This window comes from Aedes albopictus, chromosome 3 (genome assembly GCF_035046485.1).
Source record: "Aedes albopictus strain Foshan chromosome 3, AalbF5, whole genome shotgun sequence".
Lineage (NCBI taxonomy): Eukaryota > Metazoa > Arthropoda > Insecta > Diptera > Culicidae > Aedes > Aedes albopictus.
The window spans coordinates 324976124-324996803 of NC_085138.1; the positions used below are offsets into that span (position 1 = coordinate 324976124).

Sequence of the window (20680 nt, forward strand, 5' to 3'; positions counted from 1 at the left end):
CACTCCTGTCTCGCCGGATGGCCATCGTGCCAGTTCTGTTTAACGTCCCAACCAACACTGGGACGACCACGCTGATGGTGCTACCACCTTGGATCTAGCTGGGCGTGGTGTAGCGTTTCTTACTCAGCTGCTGGATGCCAGAACAGACGCTGTTTGAGCCGCATCTCCTTGGTGAACAAACGCTCAGTTGTCCACCGACCGTCGATGATACCGACTTGGTAACTTCCCTCGAACTGATTTACTTTAGGTGAAAGACGATGGAAAGAAGAGAAGAAAAAGAAAGTATTTCATGTATAACTGATACAGTGACCAGGTACAACGTGACCTGGCAAACCTTGGGCGTGGGCTACGTTGGAGAGTTGCAGCTACAAATCTAGTATTATGACGGCATTATTAATGTTAGACTATTTAAATAAATGAAAAATTAATTGAAATGTATAACTGACACCACAACATTTACACATTTTTCAGATCATGATCGTCCCAGTACTGCAAAGCTTCGGCCTCATCTTTAAGGACACATTCAAGCAGATTAACATCTCCGCAACGGACGCCTCGCTCATCATTAATCTTGCCTCCGCGGTGGGAATGACCTTTGGCCTGTTCAATGGTCCACTGCTACGGAATTTTGGCTTCCGCAAGGTAGCGACTCTGGGTGGATGCATGTTCTCCATTGGCCTCATGTTAACCTCCAACGCTGAAACGTTCCTTCACTTCATCCTCACCTACAGTATCATGGCTTGTGAGTTCGCCAAAATGTACTAGAAAGACTTCAAGGAAATTTAATCACGAACATCTTCTATTTCAGCTCTAGGCATGGGATTTTGTAACTCATCGTTTTCCCTGGCTCTGAACACGTACTTCGTAACGCGAAGAAACAAGGCAGCTGGCATAGCGATGACCATCACCGGGTTGGGCCCGATCCTGTTGCCTCAGTTGGTATCGTTTCTGGTATCTCGGTACGGATCGCGAAGTTGTTTGCTCATCATCGGAGCTCTGGCAACGCACATCGTGGCGGCAGCACTACTTCTGCAACCAGTCAAACGACACATGTTGCCGATCGAGTTGACGGATGGTCAATCAATGGTGCAAAAGGAAGCCGTCGAAGAAAAATACTCAGCTGTTGATGGTAAGCTTCTCTGTTTCAGAGTTTAGATTTTCAACTTTTACACTCGCTCCTCCATTTAGGTATTACACTATTCAGATACTATCCTTAAAACCTAGAAACGCCCAAAAATCAAACCAACCCCCCTAAGTGGAGCGGACCTGGTGTGATGGTTAGAACACTTGACTATCACGCCGAGGACCTGGGATCGAATCCCACTCCCGACAAACTCGCAAAATGTGAGTTCTTCCTTCGGAAGGGAAGTAAAGCGTGGGTCCCGAGATGAACTAGCCTAGGGCTAAAAATCTCGTTAATACAGATAAAAAAATAATAAAAAAAAATAAATAAAAAAAAACCAACCCCCCTCCTCCAAAGCTTTTAGAAAAGTCCTGAAACGCCCTGAAACGCTTTCAAACCCCTCTGAACAGCCTTCCATTGAAACTCTTTTAAAAATTCGAACTCTTTTTGCTTTGAATCCCAATGAAATTCCCCCCATAAAACCACGTAAACTCTTCTCAAACCTCCCTGAAACAACCTAAAAAGCTCCAGAAGCTTGTAGTAACGACATGACCTGCTTCTGAATCCCGCCCCCTGAAGCTTTTGAAGCCCCCCAAAACCTCATGAAATGCCGTAAAGCTTCTACAAACTTCCTGAAAATCCCCTGGAAGCTCTTGAAATCTGAAAAACACCCGGTAATGCTCTAAATCCTATTTATTTCCATCAGCATAAATCCCAGAAGTCTTTAGAAATCTGTTTAACATTTCTTATTACTTCCTTATACTTACTCCCTGAACCTTTTGAAAACTCTGTAAAAACCTCTATAGAATCTCTTGTAAAATCTCCTTCAAATCCTGTTTTTAAGTTTAGATCCTAAAGTCTACGGGTGTAAAGGTAACTTCTTTCAATATACAAAGCTACAATTTATAATCTATCATGTCCAGTAAGTCTCCTCAGATCAGTCAGGATATCCTAGGTCATCCAAACTGTTCTTAAGTTTGAATCCTAAAGTCTGCGGGTGTAACGGTAACTTGTTTCATTATACAAAGCTACGATTTGTGTTATCTATCATGCCCAGTAAGTCTTCTAAAGTTCAATAGACAGTATCAGAGCTGTTGGGATACTCTAGGTCATCCAAACCGTTCTTGAGTTTAGATCCTAACGTCTACGGCTGTAACGTTAATTCCTTTCATTATAAAAACCTACGATTTATAATCTATCATGTCCAGTAAGTCTTCTTAAAGATCAATAGACAGTATTAAATCTGTTGGGATATCCTAGGTCATTTAAACTGTTCTTAAATTTAGATCCTAAAGTCTAAGGGTATAACAGTAACTTCTTTCATTTTACAAAGCTACGATTTGTAATCTGTCTTGTCCAGTTAGTCTTCTGAAAGTTCAATAGACAGTATCAGATCTGTTGAGATATCCTAGGTCATCCAAACTGTTCTTGTGTTTAGATCCTAATCTCAACAGTTGTTACGGTAACTTCTTTCATTATACAAAGCTACGTTGAATCTATCATGTCCAGTAAGTCTTCCTAAAATTCAGAAGACAGTATAAAATCAGTCGGGATATCCTAGGTCTTCCAAACTGTTCTTAAGTTTAGATCCTAAAGTCTACGGGTGTAACGGTGATTTCGTTCATTATACAAGCTACGATTTATAATCTATCATGTCCAGTAAGTCTTCTTAAACTTCAATAGACAGTATCAGATCAGTTGAGATATCCTGTTCTTGAGTTTAGAACCTTAAGTCTACGGGTGTAATGTTAACTTCTTTCATTATACAAAGCTACGATATGTAATCTATCATGGCCAGTAAATCTTCTAATCGTTTAATGGACATAATCAGATATTGCAAGTGTAGATATAAAAATGTGTACTCCATGAAAGATTGGATGACCTGAATTATCACAAAACTATCATGGAATGACCCGTGAGAGTTAAGAGGTTCATGGAACCTATTTGGTTGTTCAACGTTACTATCTAAAACGAAATCACCTTATGTTATAAGTTGTTTTTATCAACTAAGCTCCATAACAGTGAGGATGATCCATAATATCCCAAAAATATATAACAACGCTTATCCCAACAAACATTTATGCTGTATAAGAGTGGAACTAACCACTCTTAAGCAAACTTCAGCTTAAGAAATTGTTGTTCAGCTACTTCTGTTTCTTGGGATTGTTCTTCGAACTACTTTGGTAAATACAGTTGATTATGTAACACTACTTAACGTAGTGGCAAAAGCTGATATCATAAGTAATTATCTGAAGCTGGTCTCCAGAGTAGTTTGGTTGATCTGGAATATCTCAAAAATATCATGGAATGACTCATGAAATGCCAGAGGAATTACATATTACAGTTGGATGTATAATGTTACAGTTCATTAACTACTGTTACTGTCGAGAGCTTAACTTTAAGACAGTTTGGACGACCCTAAATGTCTCGAAGGTTTATAATTATATCTAGTGGACTTCAGGTTGGCTCAGTAACCGCGGTTGATTATGCAACATTATCAGATATAGCTACTGTTACGAGTGAAGATCCGAAGGTTGAACTCCAAGATAGTTTGGCTGACCTGGAATATCCCTGGACTGGAATATTCTGTAGACTGGAAGTTCTGAAATCCAAGATAGTTTGGCTAACTTGGAATATCCCTATAGTGTCCATAGAAGACATTACTGATTTCAAGAGCTTTACGGATCCCAGTAGATTATGCAATGCAATGCAAATACTGATTTCAAGAGCTTCACGGATCCCAGTAGATTATGCAATGCTTTTATTTATGGTGAAAACACATAAAATTATTCTTGTAGATTTAAAGGCCTTCACTACGGGACAGTTTGGAGCACCTAGAACATCCCAAAATATAAAACACCTTTTGGTATTCTTAAAGATGGTTAAATGAATACATATGAACGTAACCCATATCCAAATGCATCTTTTAGAACAACTGGTATGTCAATTATTTCGTTTCTTCAAACTTCACGGTGTTCAGGATGTTCTAGGTTGCCAATAAAGTCTCAAATACAAATATTTCCAGTTTTCCTACGTTATGAATCCCCCTAAAACTTCAAGAAATGCACGAAAATACCCTAAATCCAGTGACACCTCTAAAAACACCTCCAAACCCTTATGAAATAAATCTCGTTAATACAGATAATAAAATTTTATGACATCCCATTCCTCAACACCTCTGAAACTCCAAACACCGAATGCGTCTCTGAATTCGCCATTTAAATCGCTCTGAAACTCCCTGAGAATACCTGAAACGCCCTAAAATGCCTTCAAACCTCCCAAAAGCCCCCTGATACACCTTGAAACTCCTTGAAACTCATTAAATCCAAAAGCCCCCTGATACACCTTGAAACTCCATGACGCCATTGAATTCCTTGGATTCCTTTGAAACCCTAAACTGACCAGCTCATGACCTCTTCCTCTTCTTGGCGTAAACGTCCTCACTGGGACAAAGCCTGCTTCTCAGCTTAGTGTTCTATGAGCACTTCCACAGTTATTAACTGAGAGCTTCCTCTGCCAATGACCATTTTGCATGCGTATATCGTGTGGCAGGCACGAAGATACTTTATGCCCAAGGAAGTCAAGGAAGTTTCCTTTACGAAAAGATCCTGGACCGACCGGGAATCGAACCCGTCACCCTCAGCATGGTCATGCTGAATACCCGTGCGTTTACCGCCTCGGCTATATGGGCCCTCCAGCTCATGACCTAAACCATGAAATCTATTTAAGTAGGTAATAAACTAATGTCATTTAACTAACAGCTGTCGTATCTAATTTCGTTACCAGCTCCTCAACGAATCGACAGCAAATGGGAGTTGGAGTCCGACAATGAAGACGACTATCTCGAAAAGCACAGCTACTTTGCTGAGCACGATATGGATGCTCAGAGCATCTACGGCTTCGAACAGACGTCGCAGTTGCGCCGTCGTGATTCAATGGCCCCACCCATGTTGCTGCCGCGCACCAAAAGTGAAGGTAATTTTGCACTCGGACCAATGTGGAGACTGGCACTGAATGATTTCTATTAATTCCCCCAAAAAACTTTAACCAGTTCTTCATCCCATGCAGCGGCGACCATCGATCGCGGAGATGTTGCTGCTCAAGACGTACTCACAGAATCTGGACCCACACAAGCAACCGGAGAAGAAGAGGTGGTTCCAATCGGGGTCAACCGAAACGGTGAATCTGGGGAGTTCAATGAAAATTTTCGATGAAAAAGAACGGGAGCGAGAAAGGAGAAATTCTCTGGACAATGGCTTCCCTAGGCGGAAGTCATCTGCAGCTAGGTTCTCTCCTCGAACCAAGCGATGGTTCGAGAAATCGGAAGACTCGGTACACTTGGGCAGTTCAATGAAGCTGTTCGACGATCGGCATCCAGCATCTCGCAGAAGTTCTCATGCAAGTGTCCGAGATTTCAGCGTCCCAATGCATGTCATCTCCCAACCAAAGCTTCCGGTCTTGAGTGAAAATCAAGACCTCACGGATGATAACCGTATGCCGTCAATTATGCGACAACTAGAAAACCCCACATCTCCAAAGTCGCAAGTTCAAAAAACCACCAAATTCGATTTCAGCAACGTGGACGCCAAAGAAAACCCTAGTCACTCGAACGAGGATAAACGAAAAACCCTATCGCAAAAAATAGTCACTCTCTTTGATCTCACCCTCCTCCGGGACAGAATATACGTCAACATGATGCTGGGAATGTCGATCGCCGTGTTTGCCGAAATTAACTTCTCCCTGTTGACGCCGTTCATCCTCAACGATCTGGGTTACGAGACGGAACAGATTGCATCCATTATGTCGACCCTGGCGGTTGCGGATTTGATGTTCCGGTTCATTTCACCGTTCATTGGGGACTCGCTGAAGCTGACTCCGCGAATCATGTACATGATCGCCCTGAGCCTGCTGATACTTACTAGGTTTAGTAAGTATACATAATTTTAACCTTTCAGGACGTGCGCCGTTGTAAAAAGCACAACACTATAGCGAATTTAGTTCACCACTGGACTGTCGCACTAGTTTTCACGAGTGCGAAAATGCAAATAAAAGTGCGCAATTGCATCCAATCAACTTGGTGTCTTCAGAGCACTAATTCAGCATACATCGAAGAAATAGTGCGCCGAAGACATCAATTTGATTTTATGCAATCGCGCAGTTTTATTTACGTTTTCGCACTTATGAAGACTCAGTGCGCAGTCCAGTGGTAAACTAAATGCGGTATACTAAAAAAAAACCTCGATCGTCGTAAGCAACGCGTGCGCGATGCAGTTTCAGCTGCTTGATGGCATGCGTCCTGAAAGGTTAACCGCATTTCAGTTAATTTGCACATTGTTACTTTATTGTCTATTATCATATTGCTGCTTTGTTAAAAATCAATTTCAAACGATCATTAAGATTTAATCATGATTGAAATAGTAAGAAATGTTAGTGAACACTGTCTATAGCAAAAAAAAACCAGATTAATCCACCTAGTGGTGATAGTGCCTTTCTCGTCAAATGTGTAGTCAACATTTTTTTCCGGCCATAAGCCGAAGTGTTCCTGAATCCTGAGAATACTCTTGAACGGAATAAATCTCATTTTCTTCTTTTGGCACATTGCTCGTTGACACGTCAATGGGGAGTGCAGTTGATAAATAATAAATGTATTTGATGAAAAAATTCTCAAAAAAATAAGCAAAATCGTTTAACTCATCGGTTTTGATAAAAAAAAATCTGAAAGACTCGAGTTTCACTTTAAAATTGAAACAATTATTGGTTTATTTATTTGTGCCCTTCTTCAAAATGTTGAATTCCGACCAAAATTTCCAAGGGCGGACCCCTCTGGACTTAAGAGAAAATCGAAATTTGTGTCAGCCTTATTCAGAAAAGCAAGAATTTTATCAAAGCCAAAATTGAATTTGGAAACTTATTGATGGCTCATATTCCGACGCTATGCTAAACGTATTGGCCGAGCTGAAAAATATCAAACCTCTCAGTTGACTGCTTGACCACCTTCACTAGCACTGGACGCCGATCATTATCAAGACATTTCGGCAATTTTTTTTCTGCGCACTTTAGCCTATATTTTATTATCATTAGTTATAATATTCATGTAAAATTTGACAAAAAAAAGTGCAAGCAAGCGAAATTTCCCATATTAAAGCCCATTCAAATTTCAACCGTGTTATAGAGCGCGAGGGCTCAACCAGCTGCATCAAAATTGTTCACAGTAACTGTAGACGCAAAAGGGGATTGTTGCTATAAAATTTATTTTTTTCCATACAACGTTGATCAATCCTACTGCATAATGACGCCTCAAGAATGATGTAATTTGACAAGATCGCTTTAATTTTTATCAAGATTTTGTTCTTTAATTAATATGTGTAATTCACTTGCATCGATTTTGTTCACCTGCGTAATTTCAGCAATGGATCCAATCCTGATTCTGCAACACTGCCGGTAATCTTAAGTGTGGTCAGAGACTATTTTCTTGCTGCCCGTTTATCTGGATAACGAACATTTTTGATGATTTGATGTTTCGCATGCATGGGTTTGGTTAAGTTTTTTAATTGGTCATTTCCGACGGGACACCTGGAACCGGTTCCGGAACACAACCGGTTTAGATACGGTATGAAACTATTTTCCTGCTTACCGTTCATCTGGTTATCGATAAAGCCGCTCTTCGATGTGTCACATGCGTGGGTTTGATTCACCTTTTTAATTTCGGCCACTTCCGGAAGGACATCTGGAACCGGTTCCGGAGTACAATTAGTTCAGATATAGTCTGAAACTATTTTCTTGCTTACCGTTCATCTGGTTAACGAAAAAGCTGCTCTTTGATGTGTCGCATCCCCTGGATTTGGTTCACTTTTTTAATTGGCCTCTCCGGCAGGATATCCGGAACCGGTTCCGGAATACAATTAGTTCAGATATGGTCTGAAACTATTTTCTTGGTTACCGTTCATCTGGTTATCGAAAAAGCCGCTCTTTGATGAGTCGCATGCTCAGGTTTGGTACAATTTTTTAATTGGCCACTTCCGGCAGGACATCCGGAACCGGTTCCGGAATTCAACCGGTTCAAACATGGTCTGAAACTATTTTCCTGCTTACTGTTCATCTGGTTATCGAAAAAGCCGATCTTTGATGTGTCGCATGCCTAGGTTTGGTACACTTTTTTTAATTGGCCACTTCCGGCAGGACATCTGGAACCGGTTCCGGAACACAACCGGTTCAAACATGGTCTGAAACTATTATCGAAAAAGCCGCTATTTGATGTGTCGCATGCATAGGTTTGGAACACTTTTTTTAATTTTCCACTTCCGGCAGGACATCTGAAACCGGTTCCGGAACACAACCGGTTGAAACATGGTCTGAAACTATTTTATTGCTTACCGTTCATCTGGTTATCGAAAAAGCCGCTCTTTCATATGTCGCATGCCTAGGTTTGGTACACTTTTTTAATTGGCCACTTCCGGCAGCACATCCGGAACCGGTTCCGGAACCCAACCGGTTGAAACATGGTCTAAAACTATTTTCCTGCTTACTGTTCATCTGGCTATCGAAAAAGCCGCTCTTTGATGTGTCGCATACCTAGGTTTGGTACACTTTTTAAATTGGCCACTTCCGGCACGACATCTGGAACCGGTTCCAAAACACTACCGGTTCAAACATGGTCTTAAACTATTTTCCTGCTTACCGTTCATCTGGTTATCGGAAAAGCCGCTCTTTGATGTGTCGCAAGCCTGAGTTTGGTTCACTTTTTTAATTGGCCACTTCCGACAGGACATCCGGAACCGGTTCCGGAACAGTACCGGTTCAAACATGGTCTGAAACTATTTTCCTACTTACCATTCAACTGGTTATCGAAAAAGCCGCTATTTGACGTGTCGCATGCATGGGTTATGTTCACTTTCTTATTTGGCCACTTGCGGCGGGACACCCGGAACCGGTTCCGGAACACTACCGGAGACTATTTTCCTACTTCCCGTTTATCAGATAACCGAAAATGCCGTAGTTTGATGGGTCGCATGCATGGGTTTGTTGCATTTTCATATCTGCCCCCTTCCTGGGGTACCGGTCCGGAACACCTAAATGGCCATAACTCCGGAACGGCTGGACCGATCTGAACCATTTTCAATAGGAAACAATGGGACAATGTACCCCGTTGAATGAACCATCGGTCGTTGAAATCGGTTCATATTTACTATCTAAAAATGAGGTGACCTTTTTGTACACATACACACACACATACATACACACACACACACATACATACACACAGACATCACCTCAATTCATCGAGCTGAGTCGATTGGTATATAACACTTGACCCCTCCGGGGGCTCTATCAAATTTTCATTTTTGGAGTGAACATATAGCCTTTCGGTACACCTTGGTGTACGAGAAAGGCAAAAATGCAAATTTACTCTTCCAGAATGCTACTTCTAAGAAAGGAGGAATTTTAGGAAGGAGTAAACAATTCGGGTGCTGCTAGATGTTGCTTTTACATATAGTTAACCGTAACAGTCATACGTATTTGAATAGTATTCTTTATTAATTTATAACCAGGGATATTCTAGGTTGTCAGAACTGTTTTTTTCAATAACAAACAACAAATAGCATCACCTACCGGAATCCATGAACCTGTTGGAATTTCAAAGGCCGCTCCAAGCTATTTTAAGATATTTCATGTCTTCTAAACTACCCCGATGTTCCAAATTTCAAGTCTATATTTGTAACATTAGCTATTTTATCTACACCAAGTAAAGATTTTAGTAAAAAAAATCTCTTACCAAGCGGCACTGGGGTGAAAATAGGGTATTCCACTGATAACCTTGGTCCAGAGTGAAGATAAAAAAGGGGGAGTCTTTGACGAAGCCGGTTTGAAATCATCTCACTAAATCCCTTTTAGGATTTCTTCAGGGATTTTTCCACAAATTTCTTCAGGACCCCCTAAGGAGGCTTTCAAGGATCTTCTAGTAACTGCTCCTGGAATTTCAGGTCTTTACTCGTGAAAATTCTTGGAGGACCTAGAACATCTTTGGAAATTAGTTCTTCACAGAAAAATGGTTCCAGGGACCTGTAGGATGTTACAACGTATCAGTAATGTAACAACAAACCATTGATTACGCTTGTAGATCTTAAGGCCTTTACTCGTGGGAGTTCTTGAATAACCTAGATCATCTTTAGAAAGTAGTTCTCTACAGAACCATGCTCCATGGATCTGTGGCATGTTGCAACGTATCAGTTATGTAAGAACAATCCATTGAGTACGCTGGTAGATCTTAAAACCTTAATTTGCGAAAGTGCATGGAAGACATAGCATATCTTCGGAAATGAATACTCTTCATTACAATGTTCATTGGACCTCTGGGATGTTGCAACGAATCGGTAATTTAGCAAGAAAACATTGGCTAGGTTTGTTGATCTTCAGTTCTTTACTCGCGGAAGTTCTTGGAGATCAAAATTGGAAATCTCGCGCTTAGTATCATACGGGCGTATCTACAATGATCAATTTCTCTTCGTCGATTTTCTCTTCAGATTATTCCGGAAAATACGTTCAATGTTCGGATGATCTCTCGGTGCATTTCGGTAAAGGACGAGTAGGGCTAGCATCTGCAACAACAAAAATAACCGAAAATTATTTGCGGGGCAAGTTATTAACCAAAGAGATAATCGATGAAGAGAAATCGATCACTGTAGATACGCCTGTATGATACTAAGCGCGAGAAATAATGTTTGAAAACTATTCATTTACAGAACAATACTCCATACACCTGTAAGATGTTGCATCGTATCAGTAATGTAACAACAGTCAATCGATTACGCTCGTAAATATTAAAGCCTTTACGCGCGAAAGTGCTTGGGTGTCCTGGGACATCTATCTCTACACCATCTTGCCTTATGGACCTGTGGGGTATTGACAGTCTCCTTGATCTTTCGCTTCGTCTGTCTAAACAATCCTAAACACCCCAAAATATCCTCTGCGATTTTCCTTGGAAACAGTATGCACTCTGCTCCCCATAACCCATCCTTTGTCCCCTTCCCCACTAACCCATAGATTCAACCCTTACTACTCCCCCTCCCTTCCCTTATTAACACTCTTAAACAAACCTCAGATACCTGAAAGTGAGGATATTTCAAATCAACTCACTCAAAGTGCAAATTTTCGGTAATACCAATCCGTGTGGTTAATTATGATTTTCAAGTAACTCAATGTACATATGTACAGATGGGTAAATTATTGGTTAAATTGGGAAAAAATCCACAACTCAGGTGAGATTTGAACTCACGACCCTTATTCGCTAGACAAGTGCTTTACCAACTAAGCTACCGAGCCAATTAATGAACCGGCATTTAAGTTTAGTTAAGGTAATTAAAATCTCATCGATCTATACCATCTTCCCCTTAAACCGCAAGCGAACCGAAAGCGATTTATTTATTGTTTGAAACTGTTTGCTTATCGTACAGGCACATATGTACGATGAGTTACTTGAAAATCATAATTGACCACACGGATTGGTATTACCGAAAATTTGCACTTTGAGTGAGTCGTTTTCGAGCATGTACCTCTACTGTAGTTATTCGTTGTATCAAACAGAATGCGAACGACGCGTTTGATCGCTTTCCAGGTAGCAGTTGTTCTTCCTCAACACAGTCGTTGGGGAAGCGGTGAAATGCTCTTGAAACCCCTTGGAACGAATTCGAAAGGCTCCAGCAATCCCCAGAAACGCACCTTAAATGCTATCAAATGCTTATTTAAACTCTCGGAACACGCCCAAAACTTTTCTGAAAACCACTGAAACTCTCTGAAATGCCTTGAAACGCCCATGAAACCCTTTGTAACATATTTTAAAAGCTCCTGAGGCCCCATGAATTGTCTTCAGAGCCCCTTGAAATGTCCCTGAAACCCCCTTGATACTATTGAAACGCTCCTGAAATCCGCGTAATCCCATTAAAACGCCAACGAAACCTGAAATCTGTTGAAACAACCACCCTTTGAAAACCCCTTTTACGTCATGAAACATCTCAACATCTCCTGAAGCGGTCTAGAACAACCCTTGCGATGCCCCTAAACCACTTGGTTCTTTTAAACATCCCTGAAATGCCTCTGGAAACCTGCTGAAACCCCATGCGAGCCTCTAAAATCACCTGACACCATCCGAAACAATTGAGCAACGCCCCTGGGAACCCCCTAGATCCCTTTTGGCGCTGTCCATAAACTACGTAGACTGATTTTTGGCCATCTCAGACCCCCTCTCCCTTGTAGACTTTTGTTCATAAAAATTTCCGAAATTTATATAGAGCGTAGATTTTGGACCTACGCCCCCGTCCATCCTTAAGAGTCTACGTATGGACAGGCCCTTTAGGGCTTCTGAAATGTCCCTGAAACCTATTGGGACCCCTTGAAATACTCCTGCACTTGTGAAACTCTTGAAACTCCCTGAGACCCCTGAATACCGGAAACGACGCCTAAAAACCTCCCCAAACCTCTGAGGGTTCCTTATACTTCTTCCACTGGAACACCCCTGAAATATCTCTAAACCACCTAAGACCTCCTGCAACAACCCCCTGGGACCCTCCTGTTTCCCAAAAAGTGTTCTCAAAGTGCCCCTGAAATCCCCTGATATTGACGGGACCCCTCAGAAACTCTTATAAATTGAAACTTCAGGGGTTAACCAGCTTAATGTTTATTGGACTTTCTTCATGGTTGAGAGTAAAATGTTAAATGAGTATAAAGTAAGAAAGTGTCAGAGGGTTGATCATAATAATATAAAAGCTATCGCGTTTACCGATTATTAATGTATATATATGTAATAATGTCCCATCATATCATCCAGATCACGAAAGGAATCGACAGCAAATAATATTCATTCAATTTATCTACAAATTGATACCATATCTCATTTTGCTTCATTTTACATCATTACATTTTATTTCATTTATTTTAGTTGATTGATCATATCTTATCAGAATAATACATCTAATTATAATGAACTGAAACATGGAATATATAACTATATGGGGTTGGGAGGGTGCTTCATTATATACATTATATACATATACATATACATATACATATACATATACATATGATACATGATATACATTACATTTCATTATTATTTACTTATTGAATAACATTGCATCATTATATTTCATCATATTGAATTATACTACATAATTATACTACTATAAAAATATATAACTATATGACTGTATAACTATATAACTATATAACTATATGATTTTATAACTGTATAACTATATAACTATGTAACTATATGACTATATGGGGTCGGGAGGGAGCATCAGGGCATCATTGAAGTTGTAACTGTACGACGGAGTGGATTGCCAGCCGAAGTGAGGTGAGAAGATACTATAACATCCTTGTAGATGGGTTCTTCTATCCCAACAGTTGCAATGGATTTGACGCGCCCTTCTTGTGACAAACCATCCCGTAGAAAGCTTGACAAGTGATGTGAATCTCATTATTCACCCTGTTGGAACATACTGTTGGAAGGAGATTCTTAGAAACCCGCGGATTTCGCGTAAGTGTCTCTACTTACGGGTCCGCCACACCCCCTTTTGGCCCTTCATACAGCGGTATGTAGAATTCAGAGCGGTAATGAAATTTATTCTTCACTGTTAAGTGGAACTGCATGCAGAGCAAGACTCAAGCTAGGATGGTGGCTACCTACATACATACATACATAAAGTAAGAAAGTGTCAGAGATGTCAGTGTATCCACTACATACAATCACAAGGCGGGCTAGTTACCTAAGTAGTAAACATCCATTTTGAACGTAAACATGTGACGTCGTTCTTATAAGATATATCGTGCTTTCATATTTATTATCTGGATCTTCCCCCTTTTGTTTGAAACCTTGGTCAATTGAAACTTCATCTGGTTTTTCAGATTCACAAATATTCGCCGATCCATATGCATAAGACATCTAGCTCGTAGAATTCGCCCCGCAGTGGGCATGCTCCGATTACTTCTCCATCTAGTTCCATCGTCGCAGATGATTTCCCAATCGTTACCTCAATGTCCTCACCGAAAACAGATTTGCTTGCAGATCAGGTACATAAAAACATCTTTGATGGTAACTTGAGTGCCGCTGGCGTCAACGCCAACGAGACTACCTTTGTCCCAGCCCCAGGCTTCGACGGATTCATTGTCTTTGGCAACATTAATGATGATCGGTAGATTCAGCTTGACCAGCTTCTTGAAGCATTTCTCCTCATTGGTCATATAGTCACTAGCGCCGGAGTCGAGCTTAAACGAGCTTCCTCCGAGGATCTCCAGAAGTTTTCCTACTCGACATGAATGCTATGGCCTTGCCTCCACTAGCTATATTGACCTCGGCTTGAATATTGAACCGACAATTCTTGGCCATGTTACATCTTCCGGTGAACTTCCGACTCTTCTGCTTGTCAAATGCTACCAGGCTTCTCCTTAAATGTGGTTTCGATTCTGTTTCCGACAAACGCTGCAGGCTACTCATTGATCGTGTCGATCATCCGGTCGCTTTTCTTCAATTCTTCGGTCAGAAGTCGTTCCCGAACTACGTCCAGCGTTAGCTTACCTTCTTCGAAATTCTCCAAAGCGGTTACCTGGGGGTCATACGTTTCAGGAAGGGTTACGAACAATTGAGAGACCAGATCACATTATTCTAACATCATTCCTGCGGACTTCAGTAGATGGATCAGTTCATCAAAGGTCTTCAAATGTTCTTCGACGGATGTTCCTTTCGTTATCTTCAACTTGGCAAGTTGCTTCCCAACCAGTGTTTGAGACGATACAGACTACCTTGCATAAACATTTTCGAGGCTACTCCAGATTCCTTTGGCGGTATTCTTCTCCCGAATCAGGTCCAGCATGTCATCGTGGATGAACGAAATGATGAGATTCACGGCCTCTCAGACTGTTCGTTGAACTTCGTCAATTCGGCTTCTACTGCTGGGGCTTCCTTCTTGAGAACTTCCATCAAGCCAACGAACTTCAGGTACTTCTCTCTCAGAAGGAAACTTCCAGTTTTCATAGCCGGTGCCCGTGTATTGGGGAATTCCGTAGAATACTTCCTTCCGTGTGTGGTCCATAACCGCTTATGAATTGAAACTTCAGGGGTTAACCAGCTTAATGTTTATTGGACTTCCTTCTTGGTTGAGAGTAAAATGTTAAAAGAGTATAAAGTGAGAAAGTGTTATAGAGGTCAGTGTGTCATGGCTCACTATAAATGCCGGTCTAGATGCCGGTTTATTTATTTATTTATTTATTTATTTATTTATTTATTTATTCGTCGTCAATCATATGTAGACCATTTGTTACAACTATGTTTTCTTAACCTAACATTATTTTTTTTAGTAACGAATTACATTCAATTGTCTCTTAAGCTTAGCTTTCGACATACCGAAGTCAATGGACTCACATTGTTCATTATATAACCTCATCATTTGATTTATAGGTCCAAACAGTAAACTGTTACTGTGATCTCCAACAGAAACCCCTACGAAATCTCTTTTTAACTCCATGAAACCCCTCGAAAACTTTTTGTAAACCCTCGGAACTTCAGAAACCTCTAAAACTCATTCGAAAACCCCATGGAACTCTGAGTCCCCGAGAATGCCTCTAAAACCTCTTAGAACGTACTTTTCATACCAACAAACGATTTGACTTTTCACTTCATTCCATCCAGATGAGCCTCTATGATAGAGGTTGATTTGAAATGTTCTACGAATTATACTTACTGTTTCGCAAACCTACGAAACTAGAACTTGAGACTTGAAACGCCTGTAGTTTGTACTCCAGTGTCGCCAGATTAGCTACACTTACTCGAGGTACCAATGAGATAGCAGCTTGGCACTTACAGGCATCTTTATGTTGGACGGTAGCAATATTGTGTCCACCTCTGCCCAACACTTTAGTGTGTAAGTGTTGGCGATCTTTCTATTTTTAGGAGAAACGGCACCAGCTGCGTCAGGTCAATACAATGTAAGGAAAGGGGAGGAAATGATGATGCAACTCCTTGCCCAATTTACCATTGCGTCTGCGCAAGTTCATGTGGATGTGTAACTAGCTGCCTGCCAACTACTAACCCGTACAAGCTAGCAGCAGCAAGAAAATCCTCGAGCTGGGTCTCAGAGTCGGCTTACTACTGGGTGATCAAGGGAACGCGTGACAAAGTATGGAAACACCGAATTTTCATGTTCTTTAAACATTTATTTGTCCTATTCTGTGACGTGTGGGTGTAGTTTTCACATTTTCATTCATTTCATTTATTTAGTATTACATCAAATTCAAGATAAAACTGAATCAACAATATTTCTCCATAATACACGGTTCGTGGCTACCGCTCTCCATCCTCGGTCGCGCCCGATGCTCGCCAAGTCACGCTCCACCTGGTCCGCCCATCGTGCTCTCTGCGCTCCACGCCTTCTTGTACCAACCGGATCAGTTGCAAACACCAGCTTTGCAGGGTTGTTGTCCGGCATTCTTGCAACATGCCCTGCCCACCGTATCCTTCCGGCTTTGGCCACCTTCTGGATGCTGGGTTCGCCGTAAAGTGCAGCGAGCTCGTGGTTCATTCTTCTCCGCCATTATTAGCGTTTTGTACATGGTGCATTTGGTGCGTGGGTGAATCTTTTTCGACCGCAGTTTCTTCTGGAGCCCGTAGTAGGCCCGACTTCCGCTGATGATGTGCCTCCGAATTTCACGGCTCACGTTGTTGTCACTGTTGTCAGCCGTCAGTAAGGATCCGAGGTAGATGAATTCCTCCACCACCTCGAAAGTATCCCCGTCTATCGTAACATTACTACCCAGACGGATCCGGTCGTTTTCGGTTCCGCCTACCAGCATGTACTTTGTTTTTAAGGCATTCACCACCAGTCCGACCTTTGCTGCTTCGCGTTTCAGGCGGGTGTACAGCTCTGCCACCGTTCCAAATGTTCTAGCGATAATGTCCATGTCGTCCGCAAAGCACACAAATTGACCGGATTTTGTGAAAATCGTTCCCCGGCTGTTGAGCCCGGCTCGTCCCATCACACCTTCCAGAGCGATGTTGAAGAGTAGGCATGAGAGTCCGTCACCTTGTCGCAGTCCCCGGCGAGATTCGAATGAACTGGATAGTTCACCCGAAACCCTTACGCAGTTTTGCACACCGTCCATCGTTGCTTTAATCATTCTAGTCAGCTTCCCAGGAAAGCCGTTTTCGTCCATGATTCTCCATAGCTCTTCGCGGTCGATACTGTCGTAGCTTGAAAATGGCTCTTCCAGTCTTGACAAAAATCAGCCATTTTCAAGCTAAAATCTATCACAGTCGAATCTAAAAAGATACTGTCGTATGCCGCTTTGAAGTCGATGAACAGGTGATGCGTTGGGACCTGGTATTCACGGCATTTCTGGAGGATTTGCCGTACGGTGAAGATCTGGTCCGTTGTCGACCGGCCGTCGATGAAGCCGGCTTGATAACTTCCCACGAACTCATTTGTTTTAGGTGACAGACGACGGAAGATGATCTGGGATAGCACTTTGTAGGCAGCATTCAAAATAGTGATCGCCCTCAAGTTCTCACATTCCAAATGGTCGCCTTTCTTATGAATGGAGCAGATTACCCCTTCCTTCCACTCCTCCGGTAGCTGTTCGGTTTCCCAGATCCTGATTATCAGCCGATGCAGACAGGTGGCCAACTTTTCTGGGCCCATCTTGATGAGTTCAGCTGCGATACCATCCTTACCAGCTGCTTTGTTGGTTTTGAGCTGGTGAATGGCATCCTTAACTTCCCTCAGCGTGGGAGTTGGTTCATTTCCGTCCTCCGCTGCACTGGCGTCGTCGTTTCTTCCGTTGCCGTGGGCTCCCGTGCCTACGTTCTCCACGCCGTTCAGGTGCTGATCGAAGTGCTGCTTCCACCTTTCGATCACCTCACGTCCGTCCGTCAAGAGGCCTCCGTCTTTATCCCTGCATATTTCGGCTCGCGGCACGAATCCGTTGCGGGATGCGTTGAGCTTCTGATAGAACTTCCGTGTTTCTTGGGAACGGCACAGCAGTTCCATTTCTTCACACTCCGCTTTTTCCAGGCGGCGCTTTTTCTCCCGAAAGAGGCGGGTCTGCTGTTTCCGCTTCTGTTTATAACGTTCCACGTTCTGTAGAGTCCCTTGCTGCAGCATTATCGCCCTCGCTGCATTCTTCTCTTCCAAAACCGTTCTGCACTCTTCGTCGAACCATTCGTTTCGTCGATTCCATTCCACGTACCCGATGGTGCTCTCGGCTGCGTCGTTGATGGCTGCTTTCACTGTACTCCAGCAGTCCTCTAGAGGGGCCTCATCGAGCTCGCCCTCGTCTGGCAACACGGCCTCGAGATTCTGCGCGTATGCTGAGGCGACATCCGGTTGCTTCAGTCGCTCTAGGTTGTACCGTGGCGGTCGCCGGTATCGTACATTGTTGATGACCGAGAGTTTTGGGCGCATTTTGACCATCAGATAGTGGTCGGAGTCGATGTTGGCGCCACGATAGGTTCTGACGTCGATAATGTCGGAGAAGTGCCGTCCGTCAATCAGAACGTGGTCGATTTGAGATTCCGTCTGCTGTGGTGATTTCCAGGTGTAACGATAAGGGAGGCTGTGTTGGAAAAAGGTGCTACGTATGGCCATATTTTCACATTTTGTGTGGCGTGTATAAGAGGAGATCGATCGTCACTGTGTACTCACTGCTCTGCTCCTTCGGCGTTGGCCCCCACGGTTACGCACAAATGTGATAGCCCTACCGTGGGACCGGATCCTCGCAGCGGGGCTGCTTGGGGATGCACATTCATCCGGAATGGCATCGGAATCTTTCCAGCGGCATTGCTGGCTTGGTGCTAACAGGCGTCTTCTCTCATTGTCGATATCGGCACGGCTTAGGACGATACCGGAGTGACCGTGCCGAGAGAGGATCCTCCTTGATGATCAGGGCCTGGGGCCCGAGGGATTCGTCCGGAATCGGACGTAAGGTCGTCTTTGGCTGTTAGACTCGGAAGCCATTTTGACTTCCGAGTCGACCCGTGTGAGGCCGTATTTTATAATACGGGAAGAGGTCCTGAACGGTAGTAGGCCGTTGCCCCAATTCCCGCCATCGGAAGGGGGGGGGGGGTATAGCAAAACTACGTGGCACTACTTTTTGCCGATCGTAAGATCGGTGTTTCTCACACGGACGCCTATATTCTTCTCCCAAAAAAGATCTTCAATTTAGAAGATGGCAGCGCCCATGGAACAGAATTCACGGCCATGACACACATAAACATGATATTGACGATGGCCATATTCTGCCCCTTCAGCAATGTCATGTTGCTCTTTTGGTAGCGGAGCAACCCTCTCAGTCGTGTTATCCTACTGTGGTATTTAAAAAAAACATGAAATTTCCGCCAACATTCGGCTCATACAAATTATAAAATCTTTGGATGTAACCGACAGGTTACAGATGTTGGAATGTTTGGGAAATGGTTGTTTGACAGAGGTTCACGTTGGTGCGTGAATGCCGTTCAAGAGAGAATATGGATGAAATTAGAAGCGGTAACTACTGTGAGTGTAGAATTAGCATTTAAGTTAAAATACACATTAATAAAAATAAAAAAAGCGGTAACTATTAGATCACCTATCCCGTCTATTGCGTAACTTTGCCTAATTCAAGAACAGTTTGGATTATCTACTTCTTCTCATTCTTCGTCTATTTTACTGGTATGATTACGACTATATATTTTGGATACTCTCCTCCATCCATTGATGCAATCTTCAACCTACGAAATTGATAAAATAGCAGCAATTTGAAATATTGAGGGTCAGACACTTGGACGAAGGAAGAAACTGAAAAGTTTACTAACATTTCTCCCCTACCCACAGGTATTCTAATCGCACGAAACTACACCGAAATGATCGTGGTGGCGTTCTGCCTCGGTGTGGCCAAAGGAGTCCGCACGGTGTACATGGGCTTGGTGATACCGAGCTACATCCCGCTGAAACGTCTCCCAGCGGCTTCCAGCATCCAGATGATGACGAACGGTATCATCCTGATGACGATCGGGCCGCTGGTTGGGCTGATCCGGGATCTATCGGGCAGTTACTCGAAAAGCATTTTGTTCATCAATGCATTCACCATTGTGACGTTGATCATGTGGATGGTCGAGATGGTGTACGTGAATCGAAAGGCGGCCCGGAAACAGAGGGAAGCCGCTGCCCAAGAAGTGATATCCTGATGGCTGGCGGTTGCTGCATGCACTTCGGGAGATATTATTGCCAGTGAGTATAAGCATATATTTTTTGATACAATTTTCGATGATTGCGGTTTAAGTGACTAAATCATACCGAATGCCGTAACAGCAATACTTGATTGGTGGATTAGGGTGCCAATGAAAATCGAATTTTCGAATTTCAAAAACGGGTAGTGCTCAAAAGTTTCGTCTCCTCAAAAAAAGTCCCCATGCAAAATTTCAGCTCAATCGGACTTCGCTAAGGGGTGGCCCAAAGCGATCAAAGTTTGGCTGTTTTGAAACACGAAAAATATCCCAAGGTAGGGATACATGAAAATTTCGAAATCGAAAATTTT

At 42.6% G+C, this 20680-nt stretch overlaps 1 protein-coding gene across 2 annotated transcripts in view; it reads left to right on the forward strand.

Annotated features, from left to right (window-relative positions):
• LOC109426912 (uncharacterized) overlaps positions 1–20408 on the forward strand; it is a 55488-nt gene extending 35080 nt beyond the window's left edge. For both annotated transcript variants that reach the window (XM_029865333.2, XM_029865334.2), the window contains 5 exons: positions 472–742; positions 809–1129; positions 4910–5098; positions 5175–6050; positions 19978–20408. In XM_029865333.2, the coding sequence (XP_029721193.1) occupies positions 472–742; positions 809–1129; positions 4910–5098; positions 5175–6050; positions 19978–20330 (2010 nt within the window). In that variant the 3' untranslated portion in view covers positions 20331–20408. The remainder of the gene's footprint in view (positions 1–471; positions 743–808; positions 1130–4909; positions 5099–5174; positions 6051–19977) is intronic.
• Positions 20409–20680: the final 272 nt, after the last annotated feature.